The 23033-nt window shown below is 42.7% G+C and overlaps 1 protein-coding gene across 9 annotated transcripts in view; it reads right to left on the bottom strand.

Moving 5' to 3' along the window:
* Window positions 1-23033, bottom strand: part of LOC311053968 (protein NLRC3-like) — a 33815-nt gene that overhangs the window by 3350 nt on the left and 7432 nt on the right. For 2 of the 9 annotated variants that reach the window (XM_084069795.1, XM_084069792.1), the window contains exons 4-13: window positions 20644-20757; window positions 20234-20347; window positions 19783-19896; window positions 17648-17761; window positions 16107-16220; window positions 12420-12466; window positions 10253-12173; window positions 8809-9018; window positions 7145-7297; window positions 2814-2866 (exon numbers count right to left, since the gene is read on the bottom strand). In XM_084069795.1, coding sequence (XP_083925921.1) covers window positions 2814-2866; window positions 7145-7297; window positions 8809-9018; window positions 10253-12173; window positions 12420-12466; window positions 16107-16220; window positions 17648-17761; window positions 19783-19896; window positions 20234-20347; window positions 20644-20757 — 2954 coding nt within the window. The remainder of the gene's footprint in view (window positions 1-2813; window positions 2867-7144; window positions 7298-8808; window positions 9019-10252; window positions 12174-12419; window positions 12467-16106; window positions 16221-17647; window positions 17762-19782; window positions 19897-20233; window positions 20348-20643; window positions 20758-23033) is intronic. The other 7 variants (XM_084069799.1, XM_084069798.1, XM_084069794.1 and 4 more) reach the window with 6 other exon arrangements.

Here is a 23033-nt window from a genome sequence, read left to right as displayed (position 1 = left end):
TGCCCCCTCGCAGCATAATTAATTGCGGCCAACACAAACTCACAACATTACAGTCGGCCATGTTGTTCCTTAGCGTCATCGCCGACCACCGCCCAACGAGACCCAAGTGAGGTCAGACAACACACTCCATATTTGGGCATAGCTCCATTGGGAACATCTCCTATTATGGCTTTATATATTATAGAGACCAACAAACACAAAGCACCACGCAGCAGATAGGGGGGAGGGGCGCGCAGCGCCCCGACCCTCTAGTTATTATTATTATATTTTTATTACGATACCACAACTCTTCCACAACTTACGAATGATCCCTTGACTGCGAGAGAAGGAATGGACGGATATGACGTCATCCCAAAAAGATTCACTTCCGTCCACTCCTAAAACACATCTAGATCGGATTTCTTCATTTCTTTTTAGGAAAATAAGCCATATAAAAATAATAAGCTGGCTCTACGTGGATCGTCAAAATAAGGTAAAAAGCGCTGGTAGTTTTGGATGAATTAATTAATACCTGCAGTGATTGTGTTAACAGCTGATATCTGTAGTTACCTTTAATAAAACTACCACTACACATACGTTTTAGTGTGATGTGTGTGTTCTTGACTTCTTGTTGGTTTGTTTTTTATCATTTTTATCCTTTTATAGAAAGACAGAGAAAGAGGCTGTTGCATGTTCGCTACAGCATGTGCTAATAGTTGGATCGGACCAGTAGTCCACTGGTTAGTGTCCGTGACAACTGACAACACTAACAGTGGTTACATCTCCGCGCATCGGATCGAATCCCATGCATTACACTGTTCAAGCTTGTGCAGCTTCCTTTATTTCCTTTGTTGAATCCCGCTGTTCCATTAGTGAATGCCAAACATTTGCCATGTTCAGTTTCAACAATTCCTTGTGAATAGTAGATTGTACATATCTCTAAACGAGATGGGAAAACGGGCCGCTACATTCAGTAGCACAGTGGCTAATCGCTATACCTACTAGAGCCCTGCAGGACGTGACAACAACACCACACAACAGCGCCCCAGTGGTGGAAAGTAAGATCAGTGTTTCTCAACCTGTGGGTCGGGACCACAACGGAGCTCACAACGCCTCGCAACGCCATTTTTACGATTAGAGCAAAGAATGGCATTGTGCTATGTGTCGACAGCACAGGCTTGGCTGCTCAAAACCTTGAGGGTGGTAGGACAGCACATTCAAGATTTAAGATCCCAGTACCCATCTTTGAAGACTTTGTCTGTGATATCAAAGCCGAGTCCTCTCTGGCTAAACTAAACAAACAGAGCAACTTAATCATCTGGGACGAAATCCTCTGCGTTAACCGCTTAATGTTGAGTGTGTGGAAAGAACACTCAGAGACCTGATGCAGTCAGAATAGCCTTGCGGTGGCAAAGCTATTCTACTGGGTGGAGACCCTGGACAGACTCTCCCTGTTATCAAGAGAGCAAATAGGGCCCAGATAGTTAGAGCTTGCATCCAGATGTCACCACTATATCTTGCCATACAGAAGCACAGATTTAACATCAACATGAGGATAGATACAGCTGAGAAGGACTTCTCTAACTATCTCCTTGAATTAGGGGAAGACAGACTCGCGCATGGACACACTGAAGTTCAAATCCACATTCCGCCACACCACTTGGTTAAAGACTTGAATACACTAATTTCATACACCTTCCCTGACCTGCAGAATTAATGTATTGACAGACACAATCTTCTCAACGGCACTGTATACACTCCGCTGAACAACGATATCCTGGAAATCAACAACAGGTGCATAGCTGAGTTCCCTGGAGAAGACAGAGTGTACTATTCAGCTGACTCAATTAAGGAGGAGAACCACAAGAACTCTGCCTGTGGAATTCCTAAATTGGTGGTATTGGTGGTATGATGGTAATGATGTGTTGACTTTGAGCCACGCAAATGACAGCCAGGTAGAAAGAGAAGATGTCAATATTGTAGGAACACTATTACAGAACGAGGAGGAAATTGACTATTTAGAAGGGATGACAGTCGAAATGTTTTGGGACGATGATGAGTTTTGGACTCTGTCTGGACCAACCTCGGATCGGGCCTAGATGTCAGGGCCGCAAAGCTAGTTTATATAAATTATAAACATTACTACAATCTCATCTATATGAACTCTTCTTTCTTTTCACTTGCTAGCATCATTTGCTTCCACGCATTCCACACATTTGCTCACATTTAATATATTCCCAAACTATGCTATAACTACCAATGCCAACCACATCAATCACCTACATAGCATGCCATAATATGGCCTGCCCTCATAAACCCGCATCCCACAAACATCCAGCCAATGCCAACTCACCGTTCACCATGACATCTATGTCATTCATTACGCTGTGTGATGATGAGACACGTTGTGAGCTTGTTTTTGAAATATAGCCGATCTACAAGGCGTAGGAGGGTGACATGTTGTGAGCTTCCAGGACTCTCTCCAGGGTTCAAAGTGCAACATGTACAACAGGCTAATAGAACCAGGTCTGTCTCTCTAAGAGTAAAACTACTCATACAGTACTGCTCCATTTATGATGGAACTGGAAGTCAGAGAGAGAGAGAGAGAGAGAGAGAGAGAGAGAGAGAGAGAGATTGACTGATATTGTTTCTGTCAAACCACATAACCTTAGTCCTGCTGGCGTTAAGGACCAGGCCAAGAGCAGAGAAACCACTTGAATTCACTGGAAGCTACTGAAGAGTTTTCAGGACAACATCCAGGGAGGGAGGAGTATAACATGTCAGACAGACAGACAGACAGACAGACAGACAGACAGACAGACAGACAGACTCACATCTTGTAAGGAGTTGAGGATTATTCCAGTGTTCATGTCCTCCATGTTTCACTCTGTAAGAAGTACAACATCAATGTTTTTCATCAATGTTTTTCAGTAGTTAAGTACAGTAATATATATATATATATATATATATATATATATATATAGGCTATATATACTTATAGTAGTTAAGTAATATATTGAATCATTCTATTCAATAGGTCACCACTTTTGGTGTGACAGTGTCACGCAACTGACTGACTGACTGGTTTGGTTTTGTCTTACATTAATTTGTCGCACCTGTTGACAGAGATTGAGAGAAGACAGAGAGGTTATCCTTTAGTACGGTCGTGGAAGTATTCAAATAATTTCGGGATTTGTTGATGTAAAGAGAAGGAAGAACGTCAATGCAAATATGTCAGTATGCTTGGTGAAGCCCAGCACAGCTCCACACTGTGGCCACTCTGATAGGCTGCTCTCTTGATTTTATGTTTACCATTTTACTCGTAATGAGGGGATATTACATAGGAAATATCATTCCTTGCAAATGGGTTTTCATCTTCAGTAACGCAAAAGTAATCTAACAAGTCCCTTAACTCAGAAGGTAATCTTTAAACGTAACAGAATACTTTTACTTTTTTTGAATGGCAGTAATCCTGTAACGTAACGAGTTACTTTAAACAAGTAACATTACCCAACACTGCTTGTAATGTAGTTTCATGAACATTAGTGATAACTAAACATATTAATGTGTTACATTTGATCGCTTTTCATGTTGTAAAACAAAAGGGACAAAACTGTTTACTGACTGATGAAGGAACATGAAAGGAATGCTGGGGGTGAATCGAAATACACATTTTGTTGAAATTGACTCATAAATCAGAGCTCAGAGGTGAAGTATTGTTTTGATAAAATAATAATAATAATAATAATAATAAATGTCATTAATAGCGAGGCATACGGGTCCTTCAGCACACTCTGCTCAGACCACAGGATCGTCACTGCAACAGTGAGGCTGAGCCTGAGGACGCAGAGGAAGGAGGGAAGTAGGAAGTTGAAATACAAATGGAGTCAACGGATGGACCCTCAGCTACAGGAACGCTACACAGTGGAAATCAAGAACAGGTTCCAAGCACTGCAGGAGGAAGAGGAGATGAGCATAACACCCCGCTACCAAAGCTTCGCTGAAGCAAACCAACTAGCAGCTGAGACATACCTCACGCAAGTTCCCAAAGCAAGGAGACAGATGCCTTAGATTCTAAGGCATCTGTCTCCTTGCTTTGGGAACTTGCGTGTGTTTATCAACCCTGGTAGAAGGCACACTTAGTGTGCCGCGGGTACTTGCGAGGTGTACCGCGGGCTTTGAAGAAAGTGTGAAACCAGCCCCTCGAGAACAATAGCGCGATTGTCCGTCAATCGATACGGCCATCATCCGTTTCACACCCAGCCACGGCCGAGTCCTTTCAGTGTAGCGACCATCACCCATAGGAATGCAAATATGTTGTCCTGTGCAGCCACTGCCAGGGCTGCCTGCAGCCTGCAGCCTGTGTGTGTGACTGTGTGTGTGTGTGTGTGTGTGTGTGTGTGTGTGTGTGTGTGTGTGTGTGTGTGTGTGTGTGTGTGTGTGTGTGTGTGTGTGTGTGTGTGTGCACGCTCGTTGTGCGCGCACGCTCGTTGTGCCTCGTTAAAAAAAAAAGAATCCAGCAAACAGCTGGATTCTTATAAAGTAGTCCATTGAAGTAGATAGGGACAACACTTATTGTCGAAGTAAGCACAACATTTTAGATCCATTTTAGAGTTTAAAACTATCAATTCCAGCGGAGTTTGATGCTAGCAGTTAGCGCATAGCAGTGACATATGGTACTTTTTTGCCTTGAATATTCATGAAAGGCAGAGTGACATGGTTTGTTTTTTGCCCTGAAAACAATGAAAGGCATACAATGTTGCTATATTCAGTGTGCCAAAATGGTATGGCTTTCATTCAGACAGTATATATTTGTAGGCCAAAGATTTATATATTTGTAATGGTCAAGGTTTCTTTATACCTGCCCAATAATCTCTGTGTGTGTGTGTGTGTGTGTGTGTGTGTGTGTGTGTGTGTGTGTGTGTGTGTGTGTGTGTGTGTGTGTGTGTGTGTGTGTGTGTGTGTGTGTATATATATATACACATATATATACATATATATATATATATATATATATATATATATATATATATATATATATATATATATATATATATACACACATATATATATATACACATATAGATAGATAGATAGATAGATAGATAGAGGTGTGCCCTGGGATCTTTTGGCTAAGCCAGGTGTGCCTTGGCACACAAAAGGATGATAAACACTGCCACTGTCAGTAGCTGACCGAAACGGAGAGGGTCTGAGGGAGGAATATAAGTGGAGGAAGGAGGAGCTACTGTATACGAAGTGTATGCAACAATGGAACAACAGGAGCTGACCCAAAAGATCAGGGACATTGAAGAGGCGCATGCTAACCAGAAGCATGGCAAGAGCTGGAAGTTCAGACTTCCACGATACGGGGAGAAACGAAGAGGAACGAGTTGAACATGGTACTAGCGCTTCAAAACACTCCTAGGAAATCCCCCTTCAACCGAGGAAGAGGATGATCCGATAGCTCCTGTCTTCAATGACCTTCCCGTACCAGATGGACCATTCACCATGGATGAGTACCAGAGGGCCATGGCTACCATCAAGTGCGACAAGAGCTGCGGGGAGGATGGAGTGACACCAGAGGTTCTGAAGTATTTGCCCATAGACGAGGTGGTGTTGGATTTTATCAATCAAGCACACACGTCTGGCTAACTGCCAAAGCTTTTGCGCGCACAATGATCATCGTTCCAGTATCAAAGTCAGGCGATCTCACCAAGAAGAACAACTACCGGGGCATCAGCCTGAGCTCACAAGTCGCCAAGACCCATCTTAAACCCTCTACTGAGAAACTCACAGAACGGCTTCCGCCCGGAGCAAACAACAGGTGTCAGGTGGGCAGATACTGGCGCTGAGGAGGGAACTGGAAGGAGTAAAGAAGCAGAACCTGTCAGCGGTGATCACCTTCATTGACTTCCGAAAGGCTTTTGACACCATCCACCGGGGGAAACTCATGAACCTTCTCTGGGCCTATGGAATTCCTGAGAAGATGGTTCAGATGATGGAGACAAGCTCCAGCCAGACTTGAGCCAAGGTTCAAACCCACAACAGTGACTCCAAAAGGCTTTGAGATCCTAGCGGGCATCCTACAGGGTGACGCTCTGTCCCCCTTCATGTTCATTATAGCGATGAACCATGCCCTGAGACTCGCAATCAATGGCAGAGAGGAGGCACTGAGGTTCACTCTGGTCCCGAGAAAGTCAAGGCGAGTACACCCCATCATGATTACTGACCTCGACTACGCAGATGACATTGCCTTAGTCTCAGATACAGCAGAGAAAGGAAGGGAACTACTACTGGGAGTCGAAATGGAGTGCAGGAAGACCGGCCTCAAGCTAAATGATAAGAAAACAAAAGTACTGACAGTTAACACATTGAATGCCATGGATGCAATATTACGTCATCCAACGCTTTTGGTGTTTTTTAGGAATTACGCTAGAGGGCGCTCTTCGCCAACCTATGAATGATGCCTTGACTTCGAGAGAAATATACACCCGGACATGACGTCATCTTAAACATTTTCACCCTGTCCGCTACAATCAGATTTATAAAAAAAAAATCGATCTCGGATTTGTTTTCCCAGATTGCGTTTTTGGTGAAAACGAGCTACAGTATATTCAAGTGCCTATAACTACAGAATGGACAATCGCGGTTACAATGTTTTTTTTTTCTGGTGGAAAGCAGAGAGACTCGTCTTTCCACCGAGACATCGTTTGCTTACATCCGGGCATGGGTCACAGACAAAGTCAGAGAGAGGATGAAGGATGAGACTGGCAGGGCGCTGCGTCAGGCACCCGGAACTAGTGGCAAGCAAACTGACACTGTGGGAGCCAACCTAGGGCAAAGCCAGGAAAGGCAAGAAGCGCACCACCCACGTAGATGCACTGCGGCGCGACAGCTTAGCTAACAACACTGTAGAGCTAAAGACCCTGAAGCTAGATGAGAGAGTGTGGAGGGCAGCGATTCAGGAGTCCTAAGTTGGTGTTGGCTAGACTGCACTCTCGCATCACATCGGAATAATAACAATAATAGTATGATTAATTTGCATGTAGGTGATGTATTGCACATTCATTTTACTCATATTCCCCCCCAGCCTGCCTTCCAACTATTGAAACATTCTAATAGAAACAATGAACTAAAAAACATGGACATAGTTCATTCCACTCACTGGAGAGTCTTCAGTCCAGAGAACAGCTGCAGGGCGGAATCATTTAGGACGTTGAAACGCAGGTCTAGTTCTTTGAGATGGAGGGATGGATTAGAACGTAGAGCTGAGACCAGAATTTCACAGCATCTCTCTGGCAACCAGCAGTTAGTCAGTCTAAATGAAGAATCAAACATCAGATATTATTACATGGAAAGAGAAAGTTACCAGTCTGACTGTTAGGGTTAGGAGTAGAGATACAAGAGCTGAACCCTAAAGAAGGAGTAACATAAACTAAATAATCTTTACTTGATCTTAAAGAAAAAGGTAGACTTCCTGTTGATTAAGCCATTTTCACTGGAAGGAAAGAATGAATTAGACTGGATCTGCGGATGCGGATCTTCAAATAGTAACATCAACAATCAACAATCTATAAAATACTCTTCGTACAGGGTTTTGTGATGTTATATACAGGCTACTGTCAGAATCAGCTTAGTTTGCATTCATTTATATGCTAAAAGAGTGACTTTGAGAGCTGTTTCTAATCAACTGAGCAAAGATGGAGCGATATATGTCGGCTATTGGACTAGTTACATCATGACAAGATAAGTACACAACCCTACTTTTAAGCCCTACCTACACTTTAAGCCCTTTGCTCCTCTGGGTTGCAAAGGCCTTTGACAAAACTCTAAAAGAAAACAAAAAGACCTGACTCCTAGAAATATTGAATTTATGTATGAAACAGAGCCAAGGTTGTCCCAAAAATATGGAAAAGACCTATCATCCCCAATGAGCTACTGTCCCATCTCCCTTCTCTGCATCACCTACCAGCTCTATGAGAGGCTACTCCAATGCATCAGGTCACTTAGACTCCAAGCTGACCAAAAACTATGGATTTGAGCACAAACTAATAACAAAACATCTTTCATAGATCTCTCCAATGCCTACGGTAGCCTACTGTTCACTGTATAATGGTCAAGAAACTATTGGACGTGTCTGGTGACCTTGATCTGTGCCAAGTCATCAAAAGCCTCTTTCTTTTTTTTCTTTCTTTTTTTTTTATCCCACGATTTTGTAACCCCAGTTTTTTACACCCAGTGCCAATTGTCTATGTAATCCTGGGCACTACCTTCCCTCTGCCAACCTAGGGAGGCCAGGGCCGAGCTCATGCCTCCTTCAATGCATGAGAGCCAACTGACCTTCTTATCACCTGACAGGGGAGAGTTTCCCTGGTTGGACGTAGCGCGTGGAAGGAACACGTTATTCCAACCAGTTCCCTTCCATCAGGCGCCCCGGCTGGCCAGGGGGAGGCAGTATAGTGACCAGGATTACTGCATGTTTTACCAACCCTAGGGAACACGGGGAGAACATGCAAACTCCACACAGAGAGGCCCTTTTGCCAACCCCACCTAGGGTATGGGCACTGATGACGCGGAGGAGAGAACACGCACCCCAGCGCCCACAGCATCCCTGCTGTGAGGCGACAGCGCTACCAACTGCACCACCGTGCCCCCTCATCAAAAGCCTCCTGAACAACACACACTTCTATGTCGAGTTGAACTACCAGTGTACTTTATCATTATTCTAGTCAGTGTGGGTAACCCTGCTATCAACCTTATTCACACTCTTCAAATAAGGTCTCACCGCTGTATTCATATAATATTTACATTCTGTTAAATTAATCTGACCTGAGAATCTCCAGACAACAATGTGGACTCTTTAATCCAGCACACAGCAGCTCCAGTGAATCTTCCAGCCCTGAATTGTCCAGCTCCAGTGAATCTTTCAGCCCCAGGTTGTTGTCACTCAGGTCCAGTTCTTTTAAATGTGAAGGATTAGAGCTGAGAGCTGAAGCCACAACTTCAAAGTGTGTCTCTCTGAGGTCACAGCCAACAAGTCTGTAAATACAGATCCAAATATTTTAAATCCAATTCACTATCAAGGAAGTCAACTAAGAGAAGTCCTATCTGCGAGTAGCGTTAGTGCCGCTAGTTTGAGCAACTTGGCCTTATATTTAGCAAATATTGGCTTAACAATATTATTATCAATATTATTATCATTCATAATAATAATAATAATAATAAGGGTAATAATAGTAATAACAATAATAATTTAATCAGCTTTAGTTGTTTATGGGGTATTTGTCACTGCACATTCCACGTACAGGACATGTGTCCTCTGCATGTATTCCATCCCAAGTATTAGGGAAAATGCTTACTCTGGATTAAGAGCGTCTGCTAAATGCCTAAACTGTAAACTGTAATTAACATTAACAATAATATGGCTCCCAGGAGCAGTCAGGGGTTAAGTTTCTTGCTCAGGGACACTTTGACATGGAATTAGCTTTGAACCTTCAAGCTCCATGAAGAATGGTCCCTATACTGACTGAGTGAACCCCACAGCCTTTTATCTAGCGCTACCCTTTGACCAAGTTACACTTTGTAGCTTTGTTTTAAATTATTTAATTATTTATTTTTTATTACAGTATAAAATACAATAATAATCTATTATTTGTTTTACTTTTAGCTCCACTAGGGGGGGCTACTAAGCAGGAGGGGAACAACAGATTAATCTTTTCCCGCTGGATCTTTATGAGACTTGACATGTCCTTTGTGCACTTGATCTGTCCTTCGTGCCTGTAGCCATGAGGATTTACAATGAGGCACACGGTCACTCTGCTCAGTTAATAACTCTGGAGTAACACCAGTACGGGTCAATTGTGTTTGTATAGACGTTCAACGTGTAACACGGTGGATTCGAACCCACAACCTTTGTGGTGGTGGACAGGCACTTTACCACTGCATAGGACAGGATACTGTAATGACACTGTGATTGTGTGCGTTTAGTTCTGCATAGTGCAGGGTAACATTGTCAGTCATTTAAAAATAAATAGAAAAAATGTCCAGTGGACCATCTAGCAGCATTTTTAAGCCTCAGTCTTGTGTTTATCCTGCTTCACTGGGGACTGGCCTTTATTCGCTCATATAGCTACACACAATACATTATTTGTGACCTGGACAGATCTGCGACCTAGTTATTATGTGAGCTTTTATATTAACCAATGAGTTATAGTGTTATAGGTGTGAAGGTAGATTGAATTTGTTCTAGTAAGTTTTCTATATGACTACTAACCGAGCCTTTCTGCTGTTCCTCACAGCAGGGACCAGTCTCCATCGCCCCCCCTTTGATGTGTTGTATGTGTTCAGGTTCAACTCATCCAGAACCTCTGACATCTGCAGCATGAAGGCCAGAGCTGAACACTGGGACTCAGACAGTCCTGTCTCTGATCTGTCCCCTGACTTTAGGTACTGTTGTATCTCCTGATGTATTGAGTGGTCGTTGATCTCCATCAAACAGTGGAAGATGTTGACAATTCTCTCAGGAGAATAATCTTTAGTGGTCATCTCTTTCAGGTTGTCGATGGCTCTCTGGATGCTCTTTGGACTTTTCTTTTTCTGACCCAGCAGGCCTCCTAACAGCCTCTGATTGGTCTCTCGTGAGAGGCCATGAAGGAAGCGGACAAAGAGGTCCAGGTGGCCATTTACACTTTTTAGGGCTTTTTCCATGGCTCTCCGCAGGAAGTCATCCAAAGAACTGACATCAACTCCCAGGAATGGCTCCAGTACCTTCATGTTCTTCTCTGTGTAACAGTGGAACAGGTAGACTGCAGCCAGAAACTCCTGGATACTCAGATGAACAAAGCTGTAGACCATTCTCTGGAATTTCACACCCTCTCTTTTGAAGATCTCTGTGCACACTCCTGAGTACAGTGAGGCTTCTTTCACATCAAGACCACACTCTTCCAGGTCTTCTTGGTAGAACATGATGTTACCTTTCTCCAGATGTTCAAACGCCAGCCTGCCCAGGTTCAGAAGAACCTCCCTGTCAGTGTTGGACATTGGAGGATTGCTAGTTGTTGCACTCACTCCAAGTAGTCTTTGTGACGTGTTCTTCAACCAGGTCATCATCTTCGCCTGCATAGAATTTGCCCTTGGTTTTTGACTCATTGCTTTCGCACTCGGCCTCCTGTCACCATCACCCTTTACTGAGCTTGAATGCTGTTGATTCAGCTCATGTGGCTCTTCATACTTCAGCATCTTCCTCTTTGTCTGAATCAACAGGAAGTGGCCGTACATCCCAGTCAGGTGCTTGGGCAGCTGTCCTGTCTTGTCTGTCTTCACCATGTCCTCCAGAACAGTAGAAGTGATACAACAGAAGACTGGGATGTGACACATGATGTGGAGGCTCTTTGATGTCTTCAAGTGTGAGATGATTCTGTTGGCTAGCTTCTCATCTCTGAATCTCTTCCTGAAGAACTCCTCCTTCTGGGGGTCTGTGAACCCTTGCACTTCTGTTGCCATGTCAACACATGCAGGAGGGATCTGATTGGCTGCCGCAGGTCTGGTAGTTATCCAGAGGAGAGCTGAGGGGAGCAGATTCCCCTCGATGAGGTTTGTCAACAGCACGTCCACTGATGATGTCACTATGACATCAGAAACAATGTCATTTTTGTGGAACTTCATTGAAAACCTGCTTTCATCCAAACCATCAAAGATGAAGCCAACTTTCCAGACAGCGAGCTGCTCTGCTGTGACCTTCTTTAATGTTGGGTGGAAAACATGGATCAGTGTGAGAAGACTGTACTGCTTATCTCTGACCAAGTTCAGCTCCCGGAATGAAAAGGGAATCAGGAGATTTACATCTTGATTTTCCAATCCCTTTGCCCAGTCCAGAGTGAACTTACGCACAGAGAATGTTTTTCCAATGCCAGCGATGCCTTTGGTCAGAACTCTTCTGCTGGGTGTCTCTCTATCAAGGAGGGGTTTAAAGATGTCACAGCAGTTGATTGGTTTGTCATGGAGGGTCTTCTTCTTGAAAGCTGTCTCTAGCTGCCACACCTCATGTTGGTTATTAACCCCTTCACTCTCTCCCACTGTGATGTAGAGCTCTGTGTAGATGCTGCTGAGGGACACTTCAGTGACGTATGTCACACGATCAAGACTGTTCAAACTGATCTTATAATCCTTTAAATCCTCCTGCAGACTGACATCTGCTATGAGAAGAGAGTTCATGCATTTTAAACATTCAGGTTTATGCTTCCTTACCGTTGTGTATGCATATTATTAGTTAAACAACCTCTAGAAAATCTGCAATTCATGAAGAAAAACAGCCTAAATAAATAAATAAAATTAGGTCATTTGTTTTTATTCAGACTTGATAGATGGTTATTTTCAATTTAGACATGGACACTGATAAAACAATGTGTCAGTTTTAACAGGAAATGTTAAGTCTGTCTTACTTTGTCCACTTCTGGTTTGACTGGGTGTCTTCAGTCCAGTCTTCTCTCTGTAGAGATGCAAGTAATTTATTATGACTATACAATAGACTTAAATTACATAATATAATTAATATTCATGATTTATTATGAGTATACAATATACTTAAATGACTTAAATCATATAATTAATATTAATGAATGCAGTCAGTGCAGGCCCTGACCTATTTAGTGCCCCAGATTTTAGCCACATTGAAATGACTGCATGGCTTTAACAAGTAACAAATACTGTAGTAGTAGATTGGAGAGGCTTATTGTCGGCATCAGCCAGAGAGGAGGAGTCTATCCCTGTTTCACAACGTACACTAAACCCCTGGGAGATGGATGACTGAGATGGAGCGCAACACATATCATCAGTAGAAGTGGTTGGAGTGCTGGAGTGTTTCTGTTAGTAAACAACCGTACTCTAAAACCACTGGAGTGTTTCTGTTAGTCAACAACAGTACTCTACAACCACTGGAGTGTTTCTGTTAGTCAACAACAGTACTCTACAACCACTGGAGTGTTTCTGTTAGTAAACAACAGTACTCTACAACCACTGGAGTGTTTCTGTTAGTCAACAACAGTACTCTACAACCACTGGAGTGTTTCTGTTAGTCAACAACAGTACTCTACAACCACTGGAGTGTTTCTGTTAGTCAACAACAGTACTCTACAACCACTGGAGTGTTTCTGTTAGTAAACAACAGTACTCTTGCAATGGCTAGTAGGCTTAACTCATTCAATGACGACTCTTTGTTTTTTAGTTGGTTTTATAAAAGATTGCGCTGTTCCCTATCACCCGAGTGATCACTTTCACTTTCTACTAACACGGATCCAGAAATAATCCGAAGATTTCCGCCTCCGTCCACTTCCTGTTTAGCGTTTTCATGATAACAGCTGTATCTTGAGTTGACTATTTTTTACCTGCATTTTGCGAGACATGCTATATGTCGTGGTTGGAATGTTTTTTCTCTGGGCGACGCACACTGATACCGGGTGTGTTTACAAACGATCGGAAGAGTGATCATAAAGGATATACATTTTCTGTGACCAGTTGAAAAGGTAAGAAAAGCGTGCATTTTTGGCAAGATGGTATATTCAACATGCTGTTGCAAGGCAAGGGGCGGTCGTGGTTGGAATGTTTTTTACAAACTGTCGGACAAGTGATCATAATGAATATACATTTTCTGTGACCAGTTGAAACGGTAAAAAAACGAAAATTGCTGGTAGTGGGCAAATGCAGCCAGTGAAAAACTATTACAGCATTTGTTTTTATAGGATGTGTAATACCCATGTACAGTATACAACCCATTTAATCCAGTCTCATACTCAATACAAAATGCTGTCTTTGCAAGGCAACGTGTTGTTGGTCTGGGCTGCTTCAAACGGCTGTGGAAGGGGATTCTCCCTCAGATAACAAGCACCAAACCCACGACCGATTTGTTCTGTAATGCTAAAACAACTACCAGCTGCGCCAAAATGTCAATCTAAATGATGAACAAATATCAGACAAACTGCAGGAGCAGATAGACCACCTTGCACATGCTCAAAGCGAGTGAGAGTTGTACCAGGAGATGACAGCTGACAGTAACAAGACTACCCTTCTTCCCCTCTTCAGGTTAGCACATTGCTTTTTCTCACTGCTCTCAAGTGTTGCCTATTCGGTGTCCACTGTGAAGGTTAAACGAAGCAAGTGAATTACTTAATCGATGAAGGGATGTTAGAAGGTAAGGGCAGAAATGCAGTCATCAGCTATGTGCATCATTATGTACAACAACTATGGAGTTGGAGAAACAGCTGTGGACTACGCACAACCAAGTTTGGCCCTGACTGGTGCTTTGGACGTTTCGAGCAAGTCTTAAGGAAGAGCAGAGTGGACACCTTGGCAAACATTGCTACGGTGGTGACTAAAAGCTCTGAGGTGAAGGGAGTGAACATCTCCCAGCTTGTAGGACATGGAGATTGCACAGTGCTGGTTGAAGGCTACGATTGGCAGCAGCATCTGAGTGCCTACTTCTGCAAGCCCCACACATTAAGAGCTACCAACGCTTCAGGTGATTAACATGGTCATTGTATTAGCTATTCTGTTTCATGAACAAAGTGATATTTTGTGAAAATCATGTGTTGTAACAGTGGACAATATTTTAAATGTTTGCTTCTACTCCATTACAGTTTTGATGCCATGAAACTTGGTGTGGTGTTGGCCAAAAAACACTGTGATGCAGAAGTAAATGAGTTTCAATTGTTCAAAGACCCTGCGGTCAATCCCCCAAATGGGGTTTGTTGGTGCAAGCCCCATCTGGACTGGACATGGCCCGGCAGGACACACTATCTTTTTTAAGGAAATCAGATAGTTCTGTACCGAGGATGCAAAAGACACCACATGCCCTATGTACATAATTTGGGGCGGTCATGATCACGCCTGGGAAGCAGATGGTCCCAGGTTTGATTCCCGGCCCTGGCAATGTGTCAATGTTTCCCTGAGAAACACACTTAACCACTAACTGCCCCTCCTTCATGGGCAGCATTCAGCTGGGTGAAGCTGAACACTGAATTTCGGGCCCCCAGATGTGGTCCCTGGTCTGATTATTCTGATGGCAGACCGCTGAACGGACCTGTGCTACCCTCTACTGCACACATAGTAACTTATAATCTATAGATAAACATTGGACAGGGAGTACACAACGTTATTAGACTCTGTGTCTTTTTATTTTCTTTTTTTCATGATTTGTAACTTAGCATGAGAACACTTTGTCATGTTCTAGTGTTGTGTATCTACTTATATAAACGAGTAGTGACTTCCGCCTCGCCGCTGAAGCCATACCCACAGCACTGATTTCGACTAAACACAACAACTACACACCACGTCTTGCCAACACAGTAGCGACAACGTCCGCGCTGAATTTACGTGTGCATTAGGCAACGTCACATTGCTCACTACACATTTTCCACGTCGCAACATCATTAATTCCACTCACCACATTACGGATAAAACGGAAGGGGAAACAGTTTCGTACCGTTTACCCTGCGCGCCACCGACACCGAACGCCGACGGGTTTAGCCGAAACAACACGAACATGCTGTCACTACAATGCTCATACATTAAGGCGCAACCTCACAATCACACGCTTCTCCGTTTACAGTTTCATTTGCGCGAGCGTGGAAAACAACAACAGCCCATTGTGTTGCTGCGCAGTTGCTGCACAATAGCCTAGGATCATGATACCAAGGACTCGACAGTGATGTCATCATTATGCAACCCGGAAGTAAAGATACCAAGGATTCGTCAGTGATGTCAGCCATCTGCGTTGCCACGTTGCAAAAGAACACAAGCACAAAACACAACAAAATATCTGTGTTGCCACATTTGCGACAGAAACAAGCAACCACCTTCATGAAAAAAAAAAACAGCCGAAGGGGTCCGCCATGTTCCACGGGGGTCCCCGGGGGTCCCAACACTCCCAGGGGGTCCGCGGACCCCCAGGAAAAAAAAAAAAACATTTTTTTTTACAATTTCTTTTCTTTTTTTTTTTCTTTTGGAAATTTAAATCCGACGCTTTTGGTACCCCAATATAAGCGCGCCCTCGCTGGGCCCCGTGCACGGCTAGCGGGCTGGCCGGACCTCTAGTATTGTTATAGTGTGTATATTGTATAGAAGGATTTACATACTTTGAGTCTGGAGGTCCAGGTTCATTACTGAAGTCAGGAGGATGATATTTAGACGTGTCACTCTTCATAGACAGACAGCTGGGTGTTGGAGACTCTGGTCTGTGGTGAACACTTCTGGAATCATAAACATGCAGTATTTATAAAATTATTATCAACTAGAGTCTCGGGGGGCTACGCCCCCCTCAACCCCAGCCGCGCACGGGGCCCAGCGTGGGCGCGTGTATATTGGGGTACCCAAATCATCGGAGTAAAATGTGCAAAAGTAAAAAAAAACAAAAACAAATTTGGAAAGAAATATATTTTTTATGTTGCAGGGGGTCCGCGGACCCCCTGTGGAGTGTCGGGACGCGCGGGGACCCCCGTGGAAGATGACGGACCCCTTCGGTGTTTTTTTTTTTTCATGAAGGTGGTTGCTTGTTTCTGGTGCTTGTTTTTAGAAAACCTGGCATGCCAACCTAGCATGCCAACCTGGCATCCCAATGGCGGCGCCGTGTTGTTTTGCCTCGTGGTGCGCACGGTAAATGGTACGAAGCTGTTTCCCCTTCCGTTTTGTCCGAAATGTGGTGAGTAGAATTAATTATGTTGCGACGTGGAAACTGTGTCGTGAGCAATGAGAGGTGCCCTACGCCACCCGTAAAATCGTCGCGTCCGCCGTGGCTACTGTGTTGGCGAGATGTGGTGTGTCGGCGTTGTGTTTACTTGATTACAGAGCTGTGGCTATGGCGTCAGCGGCGCGGAAGTGACTTGCCGTTTATATAATTAGATGAAAACGTCGGTTCACATTCTTTACATTGTGTTTTTGGGGTGTTGCCTCATCTGTGTTTTAGGTTCAAATATGTCGCTGAGCCAATCAAATGAAGCTATGACTAACTAACGGTCAGATATTTGATATTGACAATTACTAAAATTCAAGGATCGCAAATGATCTTCTTAAAAATAAAATTGATATGCTGAATGCAATGAATAGACTTAAATAAATAAACAGCAGACACAAACATAGGTAAAGCTCATAAGTTGCAGTTAAGTTTAACCCCTTTATCTAACTGAATCACACATAAATACAAAGCATTAATCAAACACACAGATCATGAATCACAGCCTATGGTCAAGTCTGCGTCTCACGCACCCTCACACGCACGCTCATATTGTTCCATGTATCACAGTTCAGGCTCCAAAACACTCCCAAAACAGAAAGAAACTAGAAAAAGTGCTCCTCGGAGCACAGGTCTCCGCCAGGTCAGGTAGGTTATTGTGGGCCAGCAATGTTCAGAATTGGCCAATCAGGATGGAGTATGAAAATTCGGGACTCGTTTCCGGGGGGACCCGTGCTACCCTCTACTGCACACATAGTAACGTATAATCTATAGATAAACATTGGACAGGACACACTGTTATTACACTCTGTGTTTTTTTCTTTTCTTTTTTTCATAATTTGTAACTTAGCATGAGATAACTTTGTCATGTTCTAGTATTGTATATTGTTATAGTGTGTATATTGTATAGTGTTATAGTGTGTTTATTGTACAGAAGGATTCACATACTTTGAGTCTGGAGGTCCAGGTTCATTACTGAAGTCAGGAGGATGATATTTAGACGTATCACTCTTCATAGACAGACAGCTGGGTGTTGGAGACTCTGGTCTGTGGTGAACACTTCTGGAATCATAAACATGCAGTAAAGTATTCATACAATTAGTATCAATGAAAAGGTCAGTTCACATTCTTTACATTGTGTTGTTGGGGTGATGCCTCATCTGTGTTTTAGGTTCAAATCTGTCGCTGAGCCAATCAAATGAAGCTATGACTAACTTGTAACGGTCAGATATTTGATATTGACAATTACTAAAATTCAAGGATTGCAAATGATCTTCTTAAAAATAAAATTGATATGCTGAATGCAATGAATATACTTAAATAAATAAACAGCAGACACAAACATAGGTAAAGCTCATAAGTTGCAGTTAAGTTTAGCCCCTTTATCTAACTGAATCACACATAAATACTAAGCATTAATTGTCACGGTGCGAGGCAGGGAGTTGTAGGACCCAAGCGCAGACAGTGACGCAGAGACAGAACGGATCAGATGCAGGGGTTTTATTAACTAAACAGGGAAAACAAGGCAAGGCCAGGTAACCAACAGAACACTGTGACAACAATAATGAACCAACACAGACTGGAAACAGAGGGGCATATACATAGACAGGGACTAACTAGGCACAGGTGAGAACAAAGGACAATTAACACATGATTGGCTGTAACAGAACAAGACACAGGTGAACTACAATTGCAAAGACATACTGGTGAGACAAGACAGGAAGCCACAACTAGGGCAGACAGGAAACACCAAGACAACACTACAGAATAAGGGTACAAGGAGAACAGGGAACAATACAACAGGAAGAGTGGCCAATAGGGTCCAATACCATATACGGCAGGGGTATTCAACTAGATTAGGCAGGGGGCCACAACTGTAAAATAACTTGGAGTCGGGGGCCACACAGCGCAAATGCGCACACAATTTGCGCGCGTGCGCGCGCGAAATTTTTCGGGTCTAATTCGGGTCTAATTCGGTCTAATTCGGGTCTAATTCGGTTCTATTTGACCAATATAAATCAACCTTTTTTCGGGTCTAATTCGGTCTAATTCGGTTCTATTTAAGGTTCTAAGTTAAGTTCCAATGAAAGATGGCCTTTCAAGAACTAATGAAGGATACATAATTTGTACTGTTTTAACTTTGATAACATAAATCAAAGTTAAAATAAATAATAATTATGAAAATTTAAAAAAAAAATATGGCCAGGGGCCACAAGGAAGCTCCTCGCGGGCCGCACGTGGCCCGCGGGCCGCCAGTTGAATATCTATGATATACGGTCAGACACAGGCTAAATAATAAAGTCACAGTCCACGGTCCGAGGAGCGGACCGTGACATTAATCAAACACACAGATCATGAATCACAGCCTATGGTCAAGTCTGCGTCTCACGCACCCTCGCACGCACGCTCATATTGTTCCATGTATCACAGTTCACGCTCCAAAACACTCCCACAACAGAAAGAAACTAGAAAAAGTGCTCCTCGGAGCTCAGGTCTCCGCCAGGTCAGGTAAGTTATTGTGGGCCAGCAATGTTCAGAATTGGCCAATCAGGATGGAGTATGAAAATTCGGGACTCGGTTCCGGGGGGACCCGTGCTACCCTCTACTGCACACATAGTAACGTATAATCTATAGATAAACATTGGACAGGACACACTGTTATTAGACTCTGTGTCTTTTTCTTTTCTTTTTTTCATAATTTGTAACTTAGCATGAGATAACTTGTCATGTTCTAGTGTTGTATATTGTTATAGTGTGTATATTGTATAGTGTTATAGTGTGTATATTGTATAGTGTTATAGTGTGTATATTGTATAGTGGTATAGTGTATAGTGTTATAGTGTGTATATTGTATAGTGGTATAGTGTGTATATTGTATAGTGGTATAGTGTGTATATTGTATAGTGGTATAGTGTATAGTGTTATAGTGTGTATATTGTATAGTGGTATAGTGTGTATATTGTATAGTGGTATAGTGTATAGTGTTATAGTGTGTATATTGTATAGTGGTATAGTGTGTATATTGTATAGTGGTATAGTGTATAGTGTTATAGTGTGTATATTGTATAGAAGGATTCACATACTTTGAGTCTGGAGGTCCAGGTTCATTACTGAAGTCAGGAGGATGATATTTAGACGTGTCACTCTTCATAGACAGACAGCTGGGTGTTGGAGACTCTGGTCTGTGGTGAACACTTCTGGAATCATAAACATGCAGTAAAGTATTTATACAATGGTCTCCGCCAGGTCAGGTAGGTTATTGTGGGCCAGCAATGTTCAGAATTGACCAATCAGGATGGAGTATAAAAATTCGGGACTCGGTTCTCGGTTCCGGGGGGACCCGTGCTACACTCTACTGCACACATAGTAACGTATAATCTATAGATAAACATTGGACAGGACACACTGTTATTAGACTCTGTCTTTTTCTTTTCTTTTTTTCATAATTTGTAACTTAGCATGAGATCACTTTGTCATGTTCTAGTGTTGTGTAAATTGTTATAGTGTGTATATTGTATAGAAGGATTCACATACTTTGAGTGTGGAGGTTCAAGTTCATTACTGAAGTCAGGAACCATTCCTTTAGACCAGTCACTCTTCATAGACACACAGCTGGCTGTTGGGGACTCTGGTCTGTGGTGAAGACTTCTGGAACCATACAAATGTTTATACAGTTATACAGTTATTAAAGATAAAAATGGCAAAATGTGCACATAACTTTGCATGAGATCACATTGTTGTGTGTTAGTGTTGTGTACAGTATATTGTATAGTTTTATAGTGTATATATTGTATAGTTTTATAGTGTGTATATTGTATAGTGTTATAGTGTATATTGTATAGTGTTATAGTGTGTATATTGTGTAGTGTTATAGTGTGTGTATTGTAAAGTGTGTATATTGTATAGTGTTATAGTGTGTATATTGTACAGAAGGATTCACATACTTTGAGTGTGGAGGTTCAAGTTCATTACTGAAGTCAGGAACCATTCCTTTAGACCAGTCACTCTTCATAGACACACAGCTGGCTGTTGGGGACTCTGGTCTGTGGCGAAGTATTCTGGAACCATACAAATGTTTATACGGTTACACAGTTATTAAAGATAAAAATGGCTCAGGTTCATTTCTGAAGTTATGAGGTATACTCATAGACTGGTCACTTTTCATAGAGCTGGGTGTTGGATACTCTGGTCTGTGGTGAACACGTCTGGAATCATAAACATGCAGTATTTATACAATTATTATCAATTAAAAGGTCAGTTCAAATTCTTCATGTTGTGTTTTTGGGGTGTTACCTCTCTGGAAACACATGACACCTTCATATGTGTTTTAGGTTCAAATCTGTCTGAGCCGTTCAGCTTTTTTTGGTGAAAACAAGCCATATTCAACTGCCGATAACAACAAAATAGACGATCGCGGTAAAACATTTTTTTTTCTCTTGGCGAGACCCTCCCCCCAGACAGTTTACATCCGTGTCCACATCGTGGCTTCCGTGGCTCTCCATGGATCTTCAAAATAAGGTAAATACACTGGCAGTGGTGGATGAATTAATTGATGAATACCTGGCAGAGAATGTTTTAAAGACTTGATATGCTGAATGAAATGAATATACTTCTCCCGAACTAAACGGCAACTTTTCCCAGCCCGGATATGTGGCGAACCGGGTGGCCAGTGTCCCATAAGGGAGCGACGGACACGGGCCACCCCGGGGTGGGCCTTCGCCGTTGGCCCCCTCTAGTCGCCGCACTGTGATACCACTCCCGCTCTCCATCACGGCCGATGGTGAAGTCTGCGTCTCACACACGATCACACGCATGCTCATATTGTTCCATGTATCACAGTTCACGCGTCTCCAAAAGCTCCCAAAAAAGAGTGTGCTCCTCGGTCCACAGGTCTCCGCTAGGTCAGGTAGGTTATTGTGTGCCAGCAATTTTCTGAATTCGGCAATCAGGATAGAATATGAATAATCAACAGATCCATCTTGATCACATGACTATAGAGATCATGTGTACCGATTTGCGTGACATTTGGATAAAATATCACAGTAATATCACAAAATGTGTTTTATATAAGTCGGCCTCCTGGTGGCGCTATAAAGAAAAATCTGAAAGCTCCGTTTTGTTTAATGACCATAGAGAACCGATTTGCTTGATTTCTGGACAAAATCTGTTTTGCAAAAAATGGCCTCCTGGTGGCGCTATAATCAGGATGGAATATGAAAAATATGAAAGACACGTTTTGTTTAATGATTATTTACTGTCAAAAAATATGTTTTGCAAAAATCGTCTGGAATCCTCGCTGGAAATACAAATAAAATACTAGAAAAAGTGCTCCTTGGAGCACAGGTCTCCGCCAGGTCAGGTAGGTTAGTGTGGGCCAGCAACGTTCGGAATGCGCCAATCAGGCTGGATTTTGTAAAAAATCGGAGGGATCGGACTGATCCTTCTTGATCACTTCATGATTTGCGTCATTTTTTTCCAAACGGGCCACTCCTGCAAACTTTAATGTCAATCTTAGCTAATCAGGATGGAATATGAAAAATCGAACAGATCCGTCTTGATCACTTGACTATAGAGATCATGTGTACCGAGTACCGTGAAATTTGGATAAAATCTGAAAGTAATATCCAAAAATGTGCAACAATCTGCCTCCTGGTGGCGCTATAATAGGGCAACGTTCATGATTTGACAATGTTAGGCAATCAGGATCACATGACTATAGAGATCATGTGTACTGATTTGCAGATGTGAAAAATGCAAGGCAAAGGTTTTTCCTTGGCCTCTAGGGAATGCGCATACAAAGTTTTACACAGATTGGTGCAGTTACTGTATAGGTAAAAACACAAATCGGCCTGATATAGCGCCACCATGAGGCTGATTTGAAAAAAATCAAGAGTCATTTCTTCCTCGGCATAGTGGGAATGTGCGTGGACAATTTCACGGAAATTGCATGCTGTGTTCATGATTTGAGGCAGTTCAAAACGGAACATCCTGCTTGTATCTACCAGGATGTAAACAGTCCCATCATCACCGTGTCTCTGTTGCGCCAGCAAGGTGAAACTATCAGTCTTTGCTGCTGTTGTATTGTGTTCTGTATTGATTTGATTGTATCTTTTAGCAAACTAAATATATCATGTATAAATTAGCATAGTAACACTAAACGTGTGTGTGTGTGTGTGTGTGTGTGCGCGCGCGGGTGCATCATATTTTTTTCAACATTCCATCCCACCATGTAGACAGTCCTGTGCTGGTGACGTGACGTCCATCTTCTACTTGGGAGTCAGGACATCCATGGAGATGCGGCATAGTCAACAATATAATAATAAAACAAAACGTT

This window comes from Gymnoscopelus microlampas (assembly GCF_963454915.1).
Source record: "Gymnoscopelus microlampas genome assembly, chromosome: 10".
Lineage (NCBI taxonomy): Eukaryota > Metazoa > Chordata > Actinopteri > Myctophiformes > Myctophidae > Gymnoscopelus > Gymnoscopelus microlampas.
Note: the sequence above shows the minus strand (reverse complement) of the source record. Positions and strands in the feature narration are given on the sequence as shown.